This window comes from Pelecanus crispus, chromosome 9 (genome assembly GCF_030463565.1).
Source record: "Pelecanus crispus isolate bPelCri1 chromosome 9, bPelCri1.pri, whole genome shotgun sequence".
In the NCBI taxonomy this organism is placed as follows: domain Eukaryota; kingdom Metazoa; phylum Chordata; class Aves; order Pelecaniformes; family Pelecanidae; genus Pelecanus; species Pelecanus crispus.
Window position 1 is genome coordinate 28,670,311 of NC_134651.1, and position 19,480 is coordinate 28,689,790.

Consider the following 19,480-nt stretch of genomic DNA (forward strand, 5'->3'; position numbering starts at 1 on the left):
CTTTTTCCAGAGATAGCAATGAAGTATAGACTGAGACATCTGTCATGTTTCTCCTTTGCAGAGTTTAAAAGGCTTACCTTCAGGAACCAGTACATTTCAGCTTCGTAAGAGATAATAGTCCATGTGATGAGAGATCGATTTCAATTCTTAGGTCAGATTTGTGAAAAATGTTAAGTTCGGAGACGGTTTGGTTCTGTTAAAGCAGAAAAACATGTGGATGTCGTAGCATTTCATATGATGAGTTATCTGCACTTGCAAGAGGTTGGATAAACAGAGACCAAATACACCTTGGAGACTTAGTTTCAAAGGTGTTGTACTACAATTTCTCATCCATGAACTTATTTTTTTACAGGTTTGCATACACTTTCCAAAGCACTAGTGAATCAATCAAAGCACTAGTGGATCAATCAACCTCAGAAGCAAGATGGCTTTTGTATTCCACATAGAGAAATATGCATTGCGTATTCCTTGCCCCTCTTACTGATTCTGATTTTTAGAAAGTACCCCAAAAAACTGGATTAGAGCGCCTTGGTTTTTCTCTGAAACTAGCCCAAGAAGTAGACTCACTTCTCAGACTTCTATAGAATGGCATTGATTCTGCATATAGGGTTGCCTTGAATTCTATGTAAAAATGCAAATTAAATATAAAAAAAAATAGTTCCAGTATAAAACTAAATAAGCAGAGGGAAGTTTAGCAGCTGTTGGGGAGTCATGGATGTTGGTTGTAGCATCAAAAATATGATTAGGTTCCAAACGTGAGTGGGGCAATTATATATACTATGACATTGCTTTGAGCGTTCAGAAAGTCACTAAAAATAGTCAGTTGGGAAGCCAGGGTGCCTACTGTGTAAAAAAAAAAAAGAAAAAGCTTTGAATTACACTCTGTAAGGTAAAAACTACATGAGTAAGGACTCTCCTGAACAGATTACTTGTCTGTTTTAAATGTTTTTAACAATTATATAACACGTTCTGCTTTAATGTAGCTGCACTAAAGAGCATTGCTCATACAGCTTAATGTTTGACAGTTCTTTTATTTCAGTGCTTTGCTGCTTAATACTAGCATTTTTCTGGCATTTTGTGTAGACTTTAAATATTGCATTGTTTTGTGGAACCCTTTGGTACAGGGTTTTGAGGGTAGTCAGAATCATAGAATTATTCTTGGAAAGAACATGAGGAGGTCTGAAAGTCTTAATTTTCTGTTCAAAGCAGGGTCAATGCTGAGCTTATATGAGGTTGCTCAAAGCTTTGTCCAGTTGGTTCATGAAAACTGCTAAGAATGGAGATTAAACAACCTCTCTGAGCAATCTGTTCCAATGGTGAATTTTTCTTTCCCGTATCCAGAAGGAACCTCTCCTGTTTTAATTTGACTATTGTCTCTCCTTCTCTTGCTGTGCACCTCCATAAAGAGTCTGGTTCCATGTTCTTTGTAATCTGCTTGTAGGTATCGGAGGGCTACTCTTAGGTCTCTGCTCAGCCTTCTCTTCTCCTGGCTGAACAAGCCAGGATGTACCCCATCTGCTCCTCCAGGTGTGCTCTCCTGAAGTCAAGGCTCTCTACTCCGCTCCGTGCCTTTCTCATGCCTCTCAGGAACTTGAACACCACTATTTTATGATCCCTATAGCTAGTGCTCCCATTAATTATCATGCCCCCAAGCAGTTTTTCCTGATTTGTGAGTAGCCTATCCAGTAGTGCATCACCCTAATTCACCCCTCTAGCACCTGTGTTAAGTTACCTTCCAGAAAGTTCCTAGACAGCTTATACCCTGTTGTGTTGCCTTTACAGCAGAAGTTGGAAGTTAACATCCACCTTAAGATGGAGGTCCTGTGATTTAGAGACTGGCTTTCATTCCTGCTTTTCCTTCAGTTGTCTTGATAAAACTTCCCTTGATTCTCTCCCAATTTTTTTCACTTTTCCTGACTTATTCCTGTAAGTCTCTGTTGGGTAAATAAGAACAGGTTTTGCCTGAATATAGTCTGGATAGAGTGGTAACTTTATAGAATTGTTTTGGCCTCAAATTGTTTAAGTTGACTTATCTGTAACTCGGCAGAGAAATTAACCGTATTCTTAACTTCAGTTACTGTATTCAGTTGGTAAACGTGGACATCAGCTAACAGAACAGCAGTTCATTTGTGTTTCTGGCTGTCCTTGGTGTCGTAAACAAAATCCCAGTAGATAAGCTCTAGTTTACAACAAATAAGAAAATAACACCTGTAACTTTTTAGTGTCTAAATTTGATATCTGTGCTTTATTTAAATAGCTTGACCATGATTTGAAGCATGCCCATGAACTGCGCCAGGCTGCTTTCAAGCTCTATGCTTCCCTGGGAGCAAATGATGAAGATATCCGAAAAAAGGTGAGCCTGTGAAAAATGATAGCAATCAGGCAAAGACATAGCTGGCAGTTGGGCTGAAGGGCGGTGCAAGAATTTCCACTATTCCATCCCTTTTTTTTCATTGTGGTATAAGTAAGTTGAAACAAGAAGGCTCTCTTTCTATTATGTTAATATAAATTTTTACATTGCACTTTTTTTGCATGGGATTTGAACAAAAATTAATGTCTTGCCGTAAATAAGAGTAAAGTTTATTTATGTAAACATCTTCACAGTGATGAACTAGATTGTCACAATAAGTTGTCTTTCAACATGTTGTGGCCCTTCCTACTCATAGGCTGTGCAGGGATATTGTTGTGGCGTATGAGTAATTTTTGAAACCTATGTTCTGAGGGACGGAATATACCTCTTGTCATGTATCCTGTTGTAAAACAAACATTTTTTCAAAAATAAACCCTAGAAAGTCTAACCATATTGGGAAATAAAGTCAAAATTTGTTCCATGATTCTGAAGTGACCAAGGGGGCTTGCACTGTTTTAGTAAAGCAATTGGTATGAAGAACAAACTCTACTTGGACATCACAGGAAAGAGACTGGATGGTTGGAGCGCTTGTATAGTTAAAAATTTGTGTGGAAAGTGGAGGGAAATCAAACAATGCTGCTTTTAATTTTTTTTTTTCTTTTTTTTTAAAGTAAGCATGGAGTTGCTATGTCAAACAAAAATGGCAGGTACAGGAAGCAGGAGAATTTACTGAGTTTATTTGCTGGGTAAAGGGGAAAAACAGAAGGAAGAAAGATATGGACATGAAGGAGGCAGGAAAATACAGCAGTGAAAAGATAACTAGCGGGAAGATTTATCAGTGGGGAACCATGCAGGATCTCCAGAATTCAAACTGATAAATTTCTCTTTTGTTGCAGGATTAACTTCTTTGGTTAATAGTAAGGATCCTTCTTTTACATATCAAAGCATAATTTTTAATAAGTGGTGGGTGTGTATATGACAAAGTTGATTTATTATACAAAAGCCATCTTTCATTTTGGTTATAACTCCCTCTTATTCTAAGTTTATGTGCTTGTGCTCGCCATGTCTAAATGTGGTGGATGAACTACTCTATTTTTTTCCAGATAGCTCTACAACATGTCTCTAATCTGTAGTTTATATATATTGTGTGCACTCACACATGCTCTCTTTTGTTTTAATATGACATTAAGGGTAATTCATATGTATATAAACCTCTTGTTCCTTGATGATTAATAAAATAATTTTGAAAACAGTAGTGGAGCATAGAATGTAGATGTTTTTTTCTAAATTGTATGCAGATACATACTATTTCCCACTTAATCTGGGAAGAGAATGTAGCTTGCTGGTTAGCTACAGTTTTTATATGCAATATTTAAAATGTTGCAGACAAAAAAACCCAACAACCCATAAATGCTCATATTATTTTATTCATATAACATTAATTCCTTTTTGTTCCAGATCATTGAGACTGAAAATATGATGGACCGTATTGTTAATGGCTTGTCTGAATCTAGTATCAAGGTGCGATTAGCTGCAGTCAGGTAGGAGGCTTTTCTGATTCATACAAATAATTTTGTCTTGTCTAAGTCTGATGCTGCACTTGTTAGAATTTCTGTTAAGTTTTCAAAAGCTAATCTGAAGTCATTTCTACTGTTGGAAAATTTATTGGAGGGGCGGGGAGTTATCCTGGACTAGTACGGTATTTTCTTTTTGCTATTTACAGTCTACTACTTATCAAATTCTAAGCTGAATCTTTGTGTAGAAGCAATGTATATATTACAGTACTGTACGTGTGAGTGTGTGTGTGTGTTTCACAGTGAAGGTTTCTTTTCCGTTATAGATGTTTGCACAGTTTGTCCCGTTCTGTACAGCAGCTCAGGACAAGTTTTCAGGATCATGCTGTATGGAAACCTTTAATGAAGGTAAGTAAAGAAAACTCAAGTCTCAGCTACTGACGTGTTCTGTTCCATTAAAGGAGGATATGGTGTCTGTTCAATCTGCATACCTTTCTGTAGAATCATAATAGAAATTACCTAGAAATCAAAATTCCATGACCTTCTCCTAAGAGAGTCGTAAATAAACAAAAGCCAAGCAAGCAGCAGCAAAGAGGACTGTAGTCCATGCTTGATTTTTGGTTGGCTTTTTGTGCCCCCCCCCCGCACCCCCCCCCCCCTTTTTTTTTTTTTTGAGTGATCAGTGAGAGAGGCTAAGTTATCCCTAATGTTTATGGGTTATCCTAATGTTTATAAGTTATCCTAATGTAGGGCACTAGGAGGACTATATATCCTTTAATTTCAGGCTCAGACTAGATGGCACAGTTCAGACTTGGTCTATAAGCCCTACAAGAGAATTTAGGTCTGCATTTTATCCTGTAATTCTCTGCCTTCTAGATGTCATTGCAGATTCTAAAACTGAAGTCAAAGAGCTCAGCAAGACCTTTAAAAAGACACATTTTAATATAATGCAATTATCCACAAGATTAAATGGGATCAAAGTGTGTAAGGTATATATCATCTCTCATCCTGTAGTGTGACTGTCATTAAGTGCAGATAAATAAATCAGTTTCTCGGTTTCAACATCTTCTAGACCTTGAAAATGGGCAACAGACAAAGTTTGCTAGCAAGAAGCCTGAAAGCTTAGGCAGTGTTGACATCCATGAGAATCACCAAGAGAATCAGCTACAGTGAACTTGACTCTCTATTCAGAAGTAAAATAGCCAGACTGAAGGAAGTGTTGTTGGCAAAAAATGAACTGATGAGCCTGATAACGAGGTAGTTATGTGAGCTGACTGTCCAAAGCTTCACTCAAGAACCTGGAAGGAAGTAAAAGATCAGGAGATCCTTCAGTTATTTCTAGTGATCTGGATATTTCAGTACAAGAAAGATGCCTGTTGGACATACTACTCAGTGACATTTTATTCAGGCCTGACTTTCTGTGTTCTGCTTAAGTTCTAATTCTCACAAGTTATGGACTCAAGAAAACTTGACTTGCTAGTTATCCTGCACTCTGGCCATCTTGATGGCTGCAGGCAAAGAAACTTTCTCAGCCTTTTATGTTGCTTGCATGAATTAGAGGCCCTGAAGTATGGGGCTACTTTTTTTTCTAGTTTCATGATGGGGAAATTGTTTTCTGATGATACAATACACGTATTACAAGTTAAGCATTCATCCTTGAATTGGGTGTGTGAGTTGTGATACTAATCCATGGGTGTCTAATTCATTAGTCTTATTGGGAGGTCAAGGGAGATTTGATCATGCAAGTTTTTGCTAGCAGTATAGTGTAATAATCCCATGATTCAGAACTCATGATCATCACCTGAAGGAGCTTGGAGGGAATGATTTGAATATTTTAAGAGTTTGCGAAAGGCCAAACATGAAAACATCAAACCTTTATAAATGTAAAACACTAAGCTGACAGGATTGCTTGAAGAAGCACAACTAGCATAAAAGGAAAGCCATATGAAAAAAAACAGATGTAGGTGTCAGACTTGTGTGTAAACGCAGGTGCTGGCAGTTGTTCATTTTGATTTGTATTAAATAAGCTGAAGTCAGAAACCTGTATGTTCATTCCAGAATGCCAAGAATTATTCATAATAGAAAAAAAAAAGTAATATTAAATAAAGATAAAGTAATTTTCAGTTTAGATTAATAACAACTCTAAGTCCTTTCTCTCTCCCCTAGCATGTATAGCTGTATAAGTTGTGGAAGAATAATGTCTAAAACTATAGGACTTACATATATGTACTTCAGTGCAAGCTGCTGTAAATGCAGTAATTGTTAATATTTGCAGTTTGCTCACTGCTCTGAAACAAAAGATAGAACAACCCCTCTATTTCCCTTTTCTTTGCTGGAGGAGCAGTTGTATCCTCCCTACCTATTTCCTCACTGAGTTTTCTCAGAATGTGCAAGGCAGATGCTCTGTTTAAGAATGGCATGTATTGGTCCCGTTGGAGATCCAGGCACAGATAAGAGAGGGTATAAGTTGTTCCAGGCTGCTTGCTTTTCTGAAAGGATGGTCATGAGGAAATTTGCCGTGTTGTGTTTTGCATGAGGTACAGAAGTGTTGTGGAGGCTCCTCCTGGAGCTTCCTCCTCTTTTCTGTAAACCATGACACAGAGGTGCACTGCAGGCCACAGCCTGCTCTCTGTTGAGAGAATGGCTGCAGAGTTAAATTACAACTGCCAGCACATGTATGCTTTGCAGAGCGGGGATCTGTTCCCACTGATTTCTTTTAAATTGGACCTGAAAGCTCTCAAATCTGGCTTCTTTGAAATAACTTTGAGTTGCTCCAGCTTGTCATGAAATGTATGTCATGACATTGAGATGAATGAGCACTGTCTGGATCTGCACTGCTAGCATCAAAGCATCTCTTAAAATATGGAATATCAAAGTGCAGCATAATTACAGGTATTCCATTTCAAAATGATCCCTTCCTTATGCTACTAGTTAACGGAGGTTTCTCTCTCCCCTTTCTGACTGCAGGTTTTACAGAATGCTCCAAATGAAATTCTCGTAGTAGCATCTTCCACACTATGCAATCTTCTTCTGGAATTCTCTCCAAGCAAGGAGGTTAGTATTTATCCAGAAACAAGAGGAGGTAACAGACAAAAAGCATGAAGGTACCTTAATTGGTAGCCACTGCTTGTGAAGCATTATAGAGCTGTAATGTTAGGCAGACTATATCACTGATAGCTTGTGAATAAAAACGAAACACCTCTGTTAACAGTGCTGTGACAGTTAAATATGGTTGAATAGTTAAATGTAGTCTCTAAAGAAAGAAGTAGACATGAGATTTTGGAGTTTTTTACTTGTAAAACACATTCTAAAAAATTCATAATCAAGAACAAAACAAACTGATAATTGGCAATATGATCCATTGTCTTAGAGAATTACTGCTGTAATCTTGAAAATGCTGGCATAGCTGAGTCTTGCGGTTTTTATTGTTCTTGACTGAATGATACAGGGTATCTGTTCCTGAGTTCTGCAATGTCTGTATTTCATACAGATCGTACATACGTATCAATACTTCATAGCACTGGAACAATTCCCCGAGTCTTAAATATTTCTTAACTACAGGAAACATTTGCAAGATTGTGGCATATGTGGGCTCCTGACTTTGGATTACTTTGGTTTGGTCAATTGATCTTGGTGGTTTTAGTCAGGTCTGTGAGACAGAAAATTAACTGAAATAATGCCAAGCACAGTTCACTGGCCCATGGGCTTTCTTGTTCATACTGCAGGTCATAGGCAGTGTAGTGTTTCCACTTAAATTGGATTGAAATGCTGAATTTTCTGTCAGGTCGCATAGTTCGTGTAAAAAGCATCACTGCCAAAAGAAAACACTGCTTATGCAAAATGAAGGAATATTTAGAAATGTTAGATTTTAAAGCATCTATAAGCCATCTGATCTTTATTTGATGTATCATCTTTTTTTTCTACGTAATATTTTGAAAATTGTATGTAAACTACCAGTCACTTAAGTAAATAAACAAAGCTGAAGTGGATCTGTATTTTACCCTGTAAAAGAGCTGAGTCAAAACCAATTTTGGAATGTCTCCCATCTGCTGTGGAGAAGTCCCTAGGAGCCAGTCAGCTACCAAGCCCGTAGAGAAGTCACTGGCAGCTTATTGCAGTGCACACCTGGGAGCAGGTGAACTTTGGCACAAACTGCGGCTGCATGGTTCTGTTATGGTCTTGCTGCTCTTCAGAGTTCATCTTCAGATGAACCTGTTCCTACAAAGTGCAGCCTTTTCCACACATTCCTGTTTTCTGATAAATTCAGCTCTTAAGTGGGTTAAAAACCACACAACTTCCCAAAAACTCGGGTAAGTTCAATTATTCACTGCTTTTGAAGCAGTAATGTCAGGAAGAAAGGAATACCTTACAAACTGGAGCAGCATAAGTCATTGGATGAATCCTTTCAGCGCACGAGCTCTTCAGGTCTTAGATGAAACTGGTTACCTTCAGATTTGGTTCAGGTTGAAAGCAGTTGTTCCAAATTTAACTTTCATTACATTAATCAGTTTGAAAGAAAAGGCGCCTGTATTGATATTTATCCTGTCATTTAAAGATGTGATATTACGAGGTTTTGCATTTCAATCTGTTCAAGAACAGTCTTCAGTCATCTATTGGGCTAAAGTTTTTCTGTTGGATTTTAGTTTGGTCTGATTACTAAATATGAACATTAAATGTCAAGAAATATATCAAGTAGCTTCCATTCTCCATAACCTCTTTTAAACTGTCACATATGTGCCACTTGATACCCAAAAAGATGTGATTGCTCAAGGAAGACAGCGTTTTTGGAGAGCAGTCCCAAACTGAAAGTTGTTGGGGGAAAAGATTTGTTTCCATGTGTGGCAGATGTCTGTATATTATCACAGCAATGTGTGTCTGTGTGTATGTATACACATATATATATACACACACACCTGTATGGCTGTGTATATACATGTGTACACATACACAGATACAGATGGGAATAAAGCCATCTTGACCTGAGGTATTTTCATAAAAGCCTACCTTTTAATGCTCATGAATATAGGATATGGCTTGGCCAGTTCATGTGAGTGGACTGGGCATGTTGTAAACTCAAGAATAGGATATAAGCAAGACCTTTTTGTATTATATTTACATTTGTATATGCGTCTAATTAGTCTAAGTAGTGTTTTAAAGATATTTTTTTCCACCCCCTGTTCGTTTTAGCCTATTTTAGAATCAGGAGCCATAGAACTTCTATGTAGTTTAACGCAGAGTGAAAATCTTGCCTTGCGAGTGAACGGCATTTGGGCTTTAATGGTAAGTAGAACACGCTGATGAAATACTGCTTGTGATTTTGCTTCTTAAAAAGTTTGTGAATGCAACTTAAAGAACTTATCAGTTGTTATTAAAAACAACATAGCTGAAATCTGGCTTGTCTTTCCACCTAACTACAGAAGGAAAACAGTATCAGCCTGGAAGACTTCATCAATTAGTCCGTAAAATAAAATAAACTCTTCGGTTCTGATACCAGTTTGGTTGCCAAGATCATTCAGGGAAACAGTTAAGTAGTGTCAGTAGCATGCCAGGGGACAAATAAAAGCAGGTAATAATGAGGTCAGCTGTAAGACTGTATGGAAACTTAATTCACTGTGTAGCAGTTCCTCACAATTTATAACCTTTGCAAGATTAATTTTAGCAAGGATATATGCTTGCAGGTAATAGTCTACTAAAAGAGTAAAAGCCCAAATTTAAGGTAAAAAATCAAGCAAAAAATTTCTGTCTCTTTCAGAATATGGCATTTCAAGCAGAACAGAAGATCAAATCAGACATCTTACGAGGCCTGAGTACAGAGCAGTTATTCCAGTTGCTTTCTGATTCCGATGTAAATGTTCTGATGAAAACTTTGGGACTGCTCAGGAATCTTCTATCTACTCGCCCAGTAAGTAAAGCTGCAAACAGACCTTTTTCTGAAAGTTGATCAAACATGCAGGCAATACAAATTAATTCTTTTTTGTTAGACAAGTTATTTTTCTGTTTAAGATTAATGTTTGATATATTGCTAAAACTGAGGCCTTTGCATTTATCCAAGTATCTGTAACCAAATGTACAAATCAGTGTCAGAAAACATTTGAAAGAATTCTCTACATCCACTGAAACTTTGTAATTATTATCAAATACAGAGCTAGACAGTTACATTTAATGTTAAATTCCATTGCATTTAGCTGTCAGCGAAATTATTTTCCTAACAGTCTTTCTGTGAAACTTCTCCAGAACAACAATTGAGTCAATGTGTGGAGAGGCACATATCTTAATACCTGTGTTTCTTCTTTCTTGACACCTGAAATATTTCTGTTCTTATCCAGCTGTATAGATAGTACTGGCTGTTTGAATTTGACTGTGGGACTGTGCACTTACAAAATGCATACGTTCATTTTACACACTGAAATAAAATGGTTTGAAAATGTAAGCCCATGAATTGTTTTTGACAGGGAGAAAGAGATATTGGTGGAGGAAAAGAAAGGGGTAATCCCCTGTGAAGAACAGAGGGAAAACATGCACCAAACATTTGGCAAGCCAACATTTTTGTGGGGGAAAAAAACCACGAAGCCTCTACTGTGCATTTATCACGTATTGTGTTTCTACCATAAAAAGGTCACTGCAAAAAATCTTCTGATATTTGTACTCGTTGAGTCTCAATAAGCTTCATAGAAAATTAGCTCTGTCTTAATGTGGAAAGATATTTAATAACCAGTCATTCATTGAATTCACCCTGAGCTCTGACAGCAGAGTCTCATTATCACTTAAGGTGTTCCTCATCTGAAACTACGTCCCAGCTTCACCTACTTTCTGTAGTATGTTTTAGAGCCAGAACCAACCATTCTCATTCTCTACCCAAAACTCACTCCAGAAAAACTCATCCAGCAGCTTTCGAATGAGGTCTCATTATTAGCAATTATAAGAAGTCCTACAAGAATCCCTAATGTCTTAAAAAATTGTAGTGTGCCATGTGCTGATAATCTCTGGTGGCTGTTTGCTGTCACTCTTGAGTTTTGTTACCAGTTAATCCAATAGATCTAGTTTTTTCTTTTTCTGTTACTCCTAATGATCAAGTTTATTGTAGTATAGGTGTTTATATTCTGTGATCTAATTACCTTTTATCTGTAAGTCTCTTAACTTGAGACAGTTTTCCTAGATAAGTAATGTATATGGTTTATTTTTCTGAACCTTCTCAGACTTCTGAAACGTGGATATCGGACCTGGTCACAGTGTTCTAGTAAGAGTAGCAAATACCAGATAAGAAACCTCAGTTTTCTTACCCCTCTCTGCTATGCCCCTGTTATCAGAAGAGAAGTGGTTCTAACTGCAGCATCATACTTAGAGTTTGGGTCCAGCAGGATTCAGTCTTCAGACTGGCCTCCGTGCAACTGGTAAACCAGTGTCTTTTCTACAGGTTACAGTGAAATCAGAACCAAGGCCCATATGCTCCCTCAAACAAGACCAGGCTTCAAATGAAGAGGAATATTATGAAGTGTTTCTGCTGTGATAAGTTCTTGTTTTTGCGAGACCTTGCTAGGAGCTAGGGTCTTTGTGCAATGTTGCTACTCTTTACTTAGAGTAATTCAAGTAGGAATGCCCCTTCTTTGTCTGGAAAATTACGCTGATTGTATTTCATCATTGCTTTGGCAGCACATAGACCATATAATGAGCACTCATGGGAAGCAAATCATGCAAGCAGTGACCCTCATTCTGGAAGGGGAGCACAATATAGAAGTCAAAGAGCAGGTACCCTTTTTTGTTTCATGTTGTCTTGGCAGAATAAAATTTAAGAAACAGCTAAGAATGCTTACTGTTCTCAACATGTCATCTTTGTTTGGGATTATGATATGCTGTGAATGTTTTACTGAGATCTGTCACATTAATAACTTTAGTACCTACAAGAATGCTCTTTTTCCTAATGGATTATTACAAATGTGTTTGAATTGAATTCAGAATGGTTTTTTAAATATAGGTTTGGTAAAGAGGAGGGAACTGCATGTGAGAGCAGAAGAATTAAATCTAAGGCAATTGCATGGCAGAAAGGGAGAGCAGGAACAAGGGAAGAGAAGGAAACCAGTATTTCACACTGGGGAAAGCGTCACGGTTATTTACTCCTATAGCAGCCATTGGGAGCAGTCAGCAATGAAGAATACCATCATCACCTGCCTTGCTGGCAGTAATACATGTTCTGCTGGGAGATGTGGTTAACTCAGCTGTTCTTGGGTGCCTGCAGGAGCCAGCAGCGATTAGAGGAGGAGAGACACTAACAGGGAAACAAGTGTACTGGTGTAGCCCAGGAAAAGGTGGGGAGGGACATGCCCTGACAAGAAAAGCAATATGCAAGAGGAAATGGAGAAGGAAAGAGGAGATGGCTAGTAGGGAAAAGCATTCCTGGCTTGGTGGCAGCATAAGGGGGCCAGCATACAGGGATACCTGCTGCGGGGATGCTAAAGCAAAAGTAAGAGGATACATGGGCAGAATTTGGCTGATTAACTCTTGTGACAGACAAGACAGTCAATTGGAGAACCCTGTTTCTTCTTCATACAGGGCATGTGGTGATGAAGCATGGGGGGCGAGAAGTTGTGGGAGATTCCAGAGGATTGCTTTGGCTTAGGATGGATATTGGTAGCAAATAGCATGGCAAATAAGTGTAAAAATACAGCTAAATGCAGACTGCTCTAAATCTCTGCTCAGTAAAGAATGGGCTGAAGGCAAACAGGCCTTATATGGCTATTTAAGTGCAAAATTAGAAAGGAAAAAAAAAAAAAAACAAACCACCCCAAAAGACTCTTAATAAATAGCAAGTTTAGTGATACTATGGTTCTGAAACAGCTGAGGATTAACCAGTTGTGTCTTTCTAAATAGTTCTTCCTGAAAAAGCTCTAGTGACAGGAATGACCTTCATTGCAATAGAAAGTTATTTACCTTGCCAAGCCTCTCAGAATTATTTTAGAGGAGAATCAGTGTACCTGAGAAGTACTCTTGGAAAGGGCTAGTGGACTAGGGTTGAATATAACGTTTAGAGTTTGGGGCCTTTATACATAGAGCACTTTCTTTGTCCCTGTGGTGTGATCAGCAGCTTGCTTTTATTTCAGAATTGTTATACATCTAATACTGCCTATCTGCACACAAGGGCCCTTACCTTTAGCAGGACAGTGCTTATCTCTATCACTGACTGGCTCATCAGGTTGTAATTAGCACCTTGGAAGTAATAAATCCCTGCAACTGCTGACATGAATGCAGTGCAGCTTAGACACAGGTATCACACAAATGCTGATAATTCTCTGGTGTCCTCCTGTAGTCATCCCTGCATGTCCAGAAAAGATGGTTAAGTTCTTCCACAGCTCTTTGGGAAAGAATTTGTAAAGCATCTCCCGATGCCTCCTGAGGACCAGGAAAGCTGCCTCTGCAAGTCTTAATGCCACGTGCATGTAGTGCCAACATGGGCCTAGTTGCTTCAAGGTTATTCTGTAGGATGGCTTCTCTAATTTGCAGGAAATAACCAGATGCATTAGTAGCTTGTGTTACCTCTGCAGGTAGGATGTGTGATTAGACTTGTTGAAGAAAAATTATTACTCTTCTACATCAGCAGATAGTCCTCTGTCTTTCCTTTTCCAGGCCTGCAGAAGTAGATGGATATGGTTTTGGGTTTTTTTTTGTCTGTTTGGTTTCCCCCCCCCCCAGCCACTGATAAAGAATAGACTGCTTTATTTTCCAATGTATTTAATCTTTTCTATATGCTGCATATTTCCATGAGAGACTTGATTCATTTCAATGAGTAAAATTTTAATGAATATTGCTTTTATTTTAAAATGGCAATGACTTTTTTTTTTTTTTTTTTGCCAGGGCTGTTCAGCCACAGCTGTTAACTAGTTGGCACTGGCCCCAGATGTAAGCAAGCTGGAAATTCCAGATTAAAAATATTAAAACTAATTAAAGAAATTATTCGTCACAAGTTCAAAGCTGTTGGGGAAACTGTATAAATCATGGGATGTGATCTGTGGCCAAATAACAGTTTTTCTCTCTTTCAGACATTATGTATACTTGCCAATATAGCAGATGGAACGACAGCGAAAGAACTGATTATGACCAATGATGACATCCTGCAGAAAATCAAATACTACATGGTATGGGGAATTTCTCTTAAAGGTTTTATGTTGGTCTTTTGCAGGAATGAAAAGAGGGTACTACAGCATTTTGTCTTGTAAATTAAGCACAGTATCATGCACTTAACTTTCATATACCCAGTTGTGTTTAAGAAATCACATAGTGCAGTTCTGTATGGCAGAGATGTACTGAGGATCTGATTAAAAGGAAAATCCAGTCGTTATTACCCTTAAGAATGTTACAGTGACTTAAACAATACCTGTAACAAATCTGCATGAAAAACGTTTCATGATCTTGGAAAAGGCATATCTTGTAGACCTCAATAAATATTTGGAAGGGACTGAATGCTACTCAAGTGCCTTATGTTATGGCACTATCTTTGAGAGAAGTTGTAGATAAGAATTAGTCCCAAATTCGCTACCTTATTACAGGATGAATGCCAAAATGTAAGTCTGAGAATTTCTGAATTTCTTGTTCTAAACTTGAGTACTATTTTTCTATATTTAGAGTCATTCAAATGCTAAACTTCAGCTTGCTGCCATGTTCTGTATATCTAATCTCATATGGAATGAAGAAGAAGGTAAGAAAGCCTTATTATTAATGCATATACAAGTTGCTATCCTGATCAAAAGGCTAATGTTGCCTAGTAATAAATATTTGCAGTGCACAGCACAGTGAGATCCAAAGCATAAAGGGAGACATCATTATAGGTATAATATGAAATAAGTGAGAGTGGTCAGGAGGACGTTGAAGAAAGCGTAGAGAGCTGTTCTGGGGCAGGAAGGGGAGACACAAGAAAAGAGTGTCAGTAAATAGGAGTTGATGTGAGTCATGCAGTGGGAGGTTTCCATGTGTAGCATTTCTGTAAAATCTGAAAACAATTGGAGTGAAAGAGAATCCTAGTAAGAGAGCTTCCAAGTCTTAAGGAGGTTGTGGAAACTCATTGGAGGGAACAGGTTCACTGAAGAGGATAAATGGATTAGAAAGGGGATTTGTTGCAAAGAAACATGGCTTGAATGGGTTGGGCAGTGAGACACTGAAACCAGTCCAAGGACTTGTGGGTCCAACTGGAAGGAACAGGGAAGGCATTCAGTAGGAAGAGTCACGGCTTGGAACAATGGAAGGTAACCGGGAGGGAGCTGAAGGATGCTGCTGCACAGAAAAATATGTCAACACAAACGTTGAGGGGTTGGAGAGGGCAGATGGAGGCAGCACTGTGGAGCTGGAGGAAATGGCAAGGGAAGGAGTGGTGGGAGGTGGTGTGCTTTGAGGAATGGTGGGGCTGGGAGGAAGATTTTATTAGATGGATAGTTTACAGACCCTCAAGTTGACTGTGCTGCTCTTCAGCAAAGAAATCAGTGTCTCTACTTGGTTTTGATTCCCCCCACGCACACACCTGTGTGACGTATTCCACATCTCTCAGATCACATAACTTCATTCAGTGTGTGGCACTTGGCTATGCTCCTGGTGGTTTCTGCTCATTATACTGGCATTATACAGTGCTACAAGTCAGACTCAATACCTCCAGTTAAATGTTCTCTGCATCCAAATCAGAATGGTGAGAATAAACCAACTGAAATCAAGTCTCTTACCTTAGGATAAAATGTGTTCAGATTTTTGCCTTCAAAATTTTCTTTTCTTCAAAAATATGCACACAGACTACAAAAAAAGAAACTAGAGCTCCCTTGGGAAGTAGCCACAACTGAGGGAATTTTTTCCATTGCTGTGTTCTAACCGAACTGTGTTCCATACCCCTCCTTTAAGCTGGTTTCTGCTACCACTCCTTTTTTCTGTTCTGCAGACATGTATTTTTGGTGGTATTCCCAACAATGTGATTTATTGTTGTAGGTTCGCAAGAACGCCAAGATAAACTACGAGACATGGGAATAGTAGATATTCTACATAAATTGAGTCAGTCATCGGATCCAAATCTGTGTGACAAGTAAGTATAAAGAAAAATCCAAAAAGAAGATTAGAGGGAAATCTTTGCTTCTTATAAAAAAAGTATCTTTTTTTGAAATATTGTGATTATAGAAAAGTTACCCAGAAAACTCTTATCATTGCACTGAGCTTTACAGTGTATAAAGAAATTGTGATGAACTCTTATTTAAAGAGCAGGTTCTATATTGCTCATGAGTAACAAATTTTACCGAAGTTCTCAATAGCATAAAATAACTACACTTAAGATCTTCTAAACCAGTGGAGGGTCCTCTCTGAAATCTTACTGATACACAAATATTTCTGTAAACCTTGGACTACTATCAAAGTTCCAGAGGATTGGAACAATGATAAACCATCACATAACACTATGAATTAAAAAGATAATACAGGATCACCACTGTTGCTAATCTCAGTTAAATTATTTTAAACTAATTAAGCTCAACAGTAACTTTTCACATACCTGTTCTGTACTCATATTATAATATCTACACAGATCACCTAACTTCTTCACAAACACATATAACCAAAATAGCTAATGACAGTTTCTGGTTTATGTTAACTTTTTGCAATTATCCCACCTATAGTTAGTAACAACCTATATTTCCTTCATGAACTAAAAGAAATGATCTCATTTTTGGAAGAGGTCATACACAGACAACACAACTCAAAACTGTGCAGTGTTTTAAAATGCATTAAATTTGGGTTTCTTGTATTTATGAAAGGTATTCCAGTGTTCTTAGACATCTTCGTAGTAAAGCTAGGACTTCTCTGTTTAAAATCTGTGCCAAAGCGTCAGTATTGAAGGTGATAATCAGGAACATATGAATATCAATAAGCAAGCTCACAGAAAATTATGGAAAAGCTAAATGGGGTTTTCAAACAGTGAGAAATAGGAATAAAACTTAGAGCAGTGAAAATACTTTCTGGTAAACAACGGGCCTTGCTTGTTAACACTTAAGCCTTGGTTTTAAGAGACAGGGAGCCAAGCTGATTGTGCTTAGCACTATTGCAAGTCACTGTCCCTCCTGTTTCTTCTGGCCACCTGCTCCCACTCTTTACCCTATCCCAACTCTGCCTTATCTGCCCCCTCGATGAGCTGATACGACTTGTGAACGAAGCAGGAAACTTGGAAGAAAAATATAAATAATCTTCTTCTGGGTTGCTGAGTTGGATCTTGGAAAAGTCTGTCAAGATCATGATAGCATGGTTGGGAGGTGTGGAGGACAAAGGAAGAGCAAAACTTCTCACTTCAGGTAGCAAACGCTGAATTAGCTGAAGTGATGATGAAACTGTAACCCTAGACTTTTTGGGAGGTATTTTTTCTTAACAAATATGTTGCACAATGTTAGATTATGTAAATTCCAGTATTACGGTGCTGTTGCTTCTTTTCTCCCTCTCACCTCATTGCATGTTTTTGGTAGGGCCGATATTTCTGACAGGACTAATGTGCTTCTAGTATGGTCTGACTTATGACACCTCTTTCATTTCTCAGCTCAAAGATCTGCTTTTCATGGTACATCTGTATTACAGAAAAGTAATCACTCCTCACAATTATTGCTCTTCAGGGTTTTTTATAAGGTGTGTTGATAATGAGGTTCAGCATAGATCTTAAGCCCCACCATACTTGAAAGTTGCTCAGTTTATGCTGAGCATGTAATATACTTGGTTAGATCATCTTATTCTTAGATGCAAGGTGGATTCTTTAAATTGTTACAGCCCACGCAGAGCACTTCTGCACCATGGGCTAGATTCTTCCAAACTGAAGGAGCCAGCCACTCAGCTTCCTTTTACCTCACTCGTTCATCCTCCCTCTCTTGCTGGCACAATGCATAGTCTTGTACAGAAAGCTGTTGATGATAAAGCCAAACCCAAATAATTAACACGTTGTTCCTTTATTGCAGGGCGAAGACAGCACTCCAGCAGTATCTTGCATGATCAAAGACTAATTGAATCTGTGGACACCCCTCATGTCTACTTAAGGAATAGCAGGAGATATTCCTGTCTCCTTATATTTGCACAAGTCACCTTGGGCTGCATTTTTCTCAGGTGCAGGGAGCTGCTTTGCAGAAACAGTTTAAATGATCAGGTCTCCAGTGCACTTGAGAATTTTCTTGAGGTAGTTTCTTTTCTCAGAGGACTCCTGGGGGGTTGTTTTGGTTTTTTGGGTTTTTTTCCTGAGCTACCTGGACTTTCGGATAGAACAATCAGTCATCATTTTCCTTTTGGGCCTACAATTTTCTGCTTTTGCTGCAGCCTGTGTGTGTGGATGTGTGTGGGTGTGCTCAAGTGGGTACGTGTGCTTGGGTGAATGTGTGTGGGTGTGATACCTCAATTTTGTTTTTCCTTTTTTTTGTGTGAAAATCTTTTTCTACAGGTTTTCAAGGGTTAACCATTGTTTGCTGTACGAATACTTCAATGAATTATATACAGTTTGAATGAAATGTTATTTAAAAAAAAACCAAACTGTTGTATCCCATAAAGTTTATTTTGAATTTTGAACAGATGAATGTTTTTAAGTAAAATATATGCATTTCTGAACTTCAGCTTAACTTAGATTATACTTCCTTTTTAAAGAGGAAAAATAGAGGGAGACAGTAGACCCCAAATGATAAGCAGTGCATTCTGTACTAACAAGGTTCAAGAGTTTTTTTTTAGCGCCATACAAGGTCACCTGGTACCAATGACATGCTCGAATCCATGGAATGGGTCAACTGGGTTGTTTTGGGATTCTTTACGTTTTTAGAAGAAAAGCTCATACTTCAGAGCTAGCATGACTGTTAACTTCTCTGGAAAGGAACAGGTGGCTGCAATATCAGCAGGCATAAGCTATTGCTTTAGTAGCCAAGAACTTGCTCAGATAATTGCTGAAGGATTAACTTATTTCACTGGTGATAAGTATTTGCTGGTCACTAATATCAGTAGAGCACACAGTATGTTGCAGAAGTTATACTTTCAAGAGACCAGAAGGAGCTGGCAAGTGGCGATTAAAGGATTGCTTTTGGTTTGCATCCTTTACCTCCAGATATAGTTAAGTGACTTACAAATTATTTCCATGAAAGATCAGCTGGGTGCATTAAGTTGGCGAAGGGATGGAAAAATTGGGGTTTTGGGTTTTTTTGTCTAAGCTCAGTAATGTTGCTACAGATTTTGTGTATATATGCAGATATACACACTTGCATGGATTTGGATACCTGGATAATAAGCAATGGGATTTTACTGCATTCAGAAACCTAGATTGTCCATAAGTTCCTGAAATTGTGCCTGTAAGTGTGAAGAAAAAAATGCAAGTACACATGAAGAGGACTGTGCAAGGTTAGGCTGGATATGAGACCCCAGTGGCTTCACAGTCAAATATGCATAGAAACAAATGAGGGCAGTGAGGAGCTCTCCTTCATGCAGTTCAGGGTTCTTGCTTTCTTCCTGTGTCTTACTTTCTGATGTCAGTTTAGACCATAGTTTTAATAGGCAGAATCTCTAAACACTATATTTACATAGCACTAGCAGGCACGCTAAAGATTGCAGCCTATGTCTTAAACCAAATCTTTCTTTTGTTACATTGAACTTCAGG

General features: G+C 38.3%; 1 protein-coding gene across 8 annotated transcripts in view; it reads left to right on the forward strand.

Annotated features, from left to right (window-relative positions):
• The window catches only part of ARMC8 (armadillo repeat containing 8), a 77,215-nt gene extending 57,986 nt beyond the window's left edge, over window positions 1-19,229 (forward strand). For 7 of the 8 annotated variants that reach the window (XM_075717100.1, XM_075717101.1, XM_075717107.1 and 4 more), the window contains 11 exons: window positions 2,258-2,353; window positions 3,809-3,891; window positions 4,191-4,272; window positions 6,832-6,918; window positions 9,052-9,144; window positions 9,617-9,766; window positions 11,515-11,610; window positions 13,896-13,991; window positions 14,479-14,551; window positions 15,820-15,913; window positions 17,814-19,229. In XM_075717100.1, coding sequence (XP_075573215.1) covers window positions 2,258-2,353; window positions 3,809-3,891; window positions 4,191-4,272; window positions 6,832-6,918; window positions 9,052-9,144; window positions 9,617-9,766; window positions 11,515-11,610; window positions 13,896-13,991; window positions 14,479-14,551; window positions 15,820-15,913; window positions 17,814-17,847 — 984 coding nt within the window. In that variant the 3' untranslated portion in view covers window positions 17,848-19,229. Of the gene's footprint in view, window positions 1-2,257; window positions 2,354-3,808; window positions 3,892-4,190; window positions 4,273-6,831; window positions 6,919-9,051; window positions 9,145-9,616; window positions 9,767-10,316; window positions 10,480-11,514; window positions 11,611-13,895; window positions 13,992-14,478; window positions 14,552-15,819; window positions 15,914-17,813 lie in introns of those variants that run through there. The other variant, XR_012831336.1, reaches the window with a different exon arrangement.
• The last annotated feature ends 251 nt before the right edge of the window (window positions 19,230-19,480 follow it).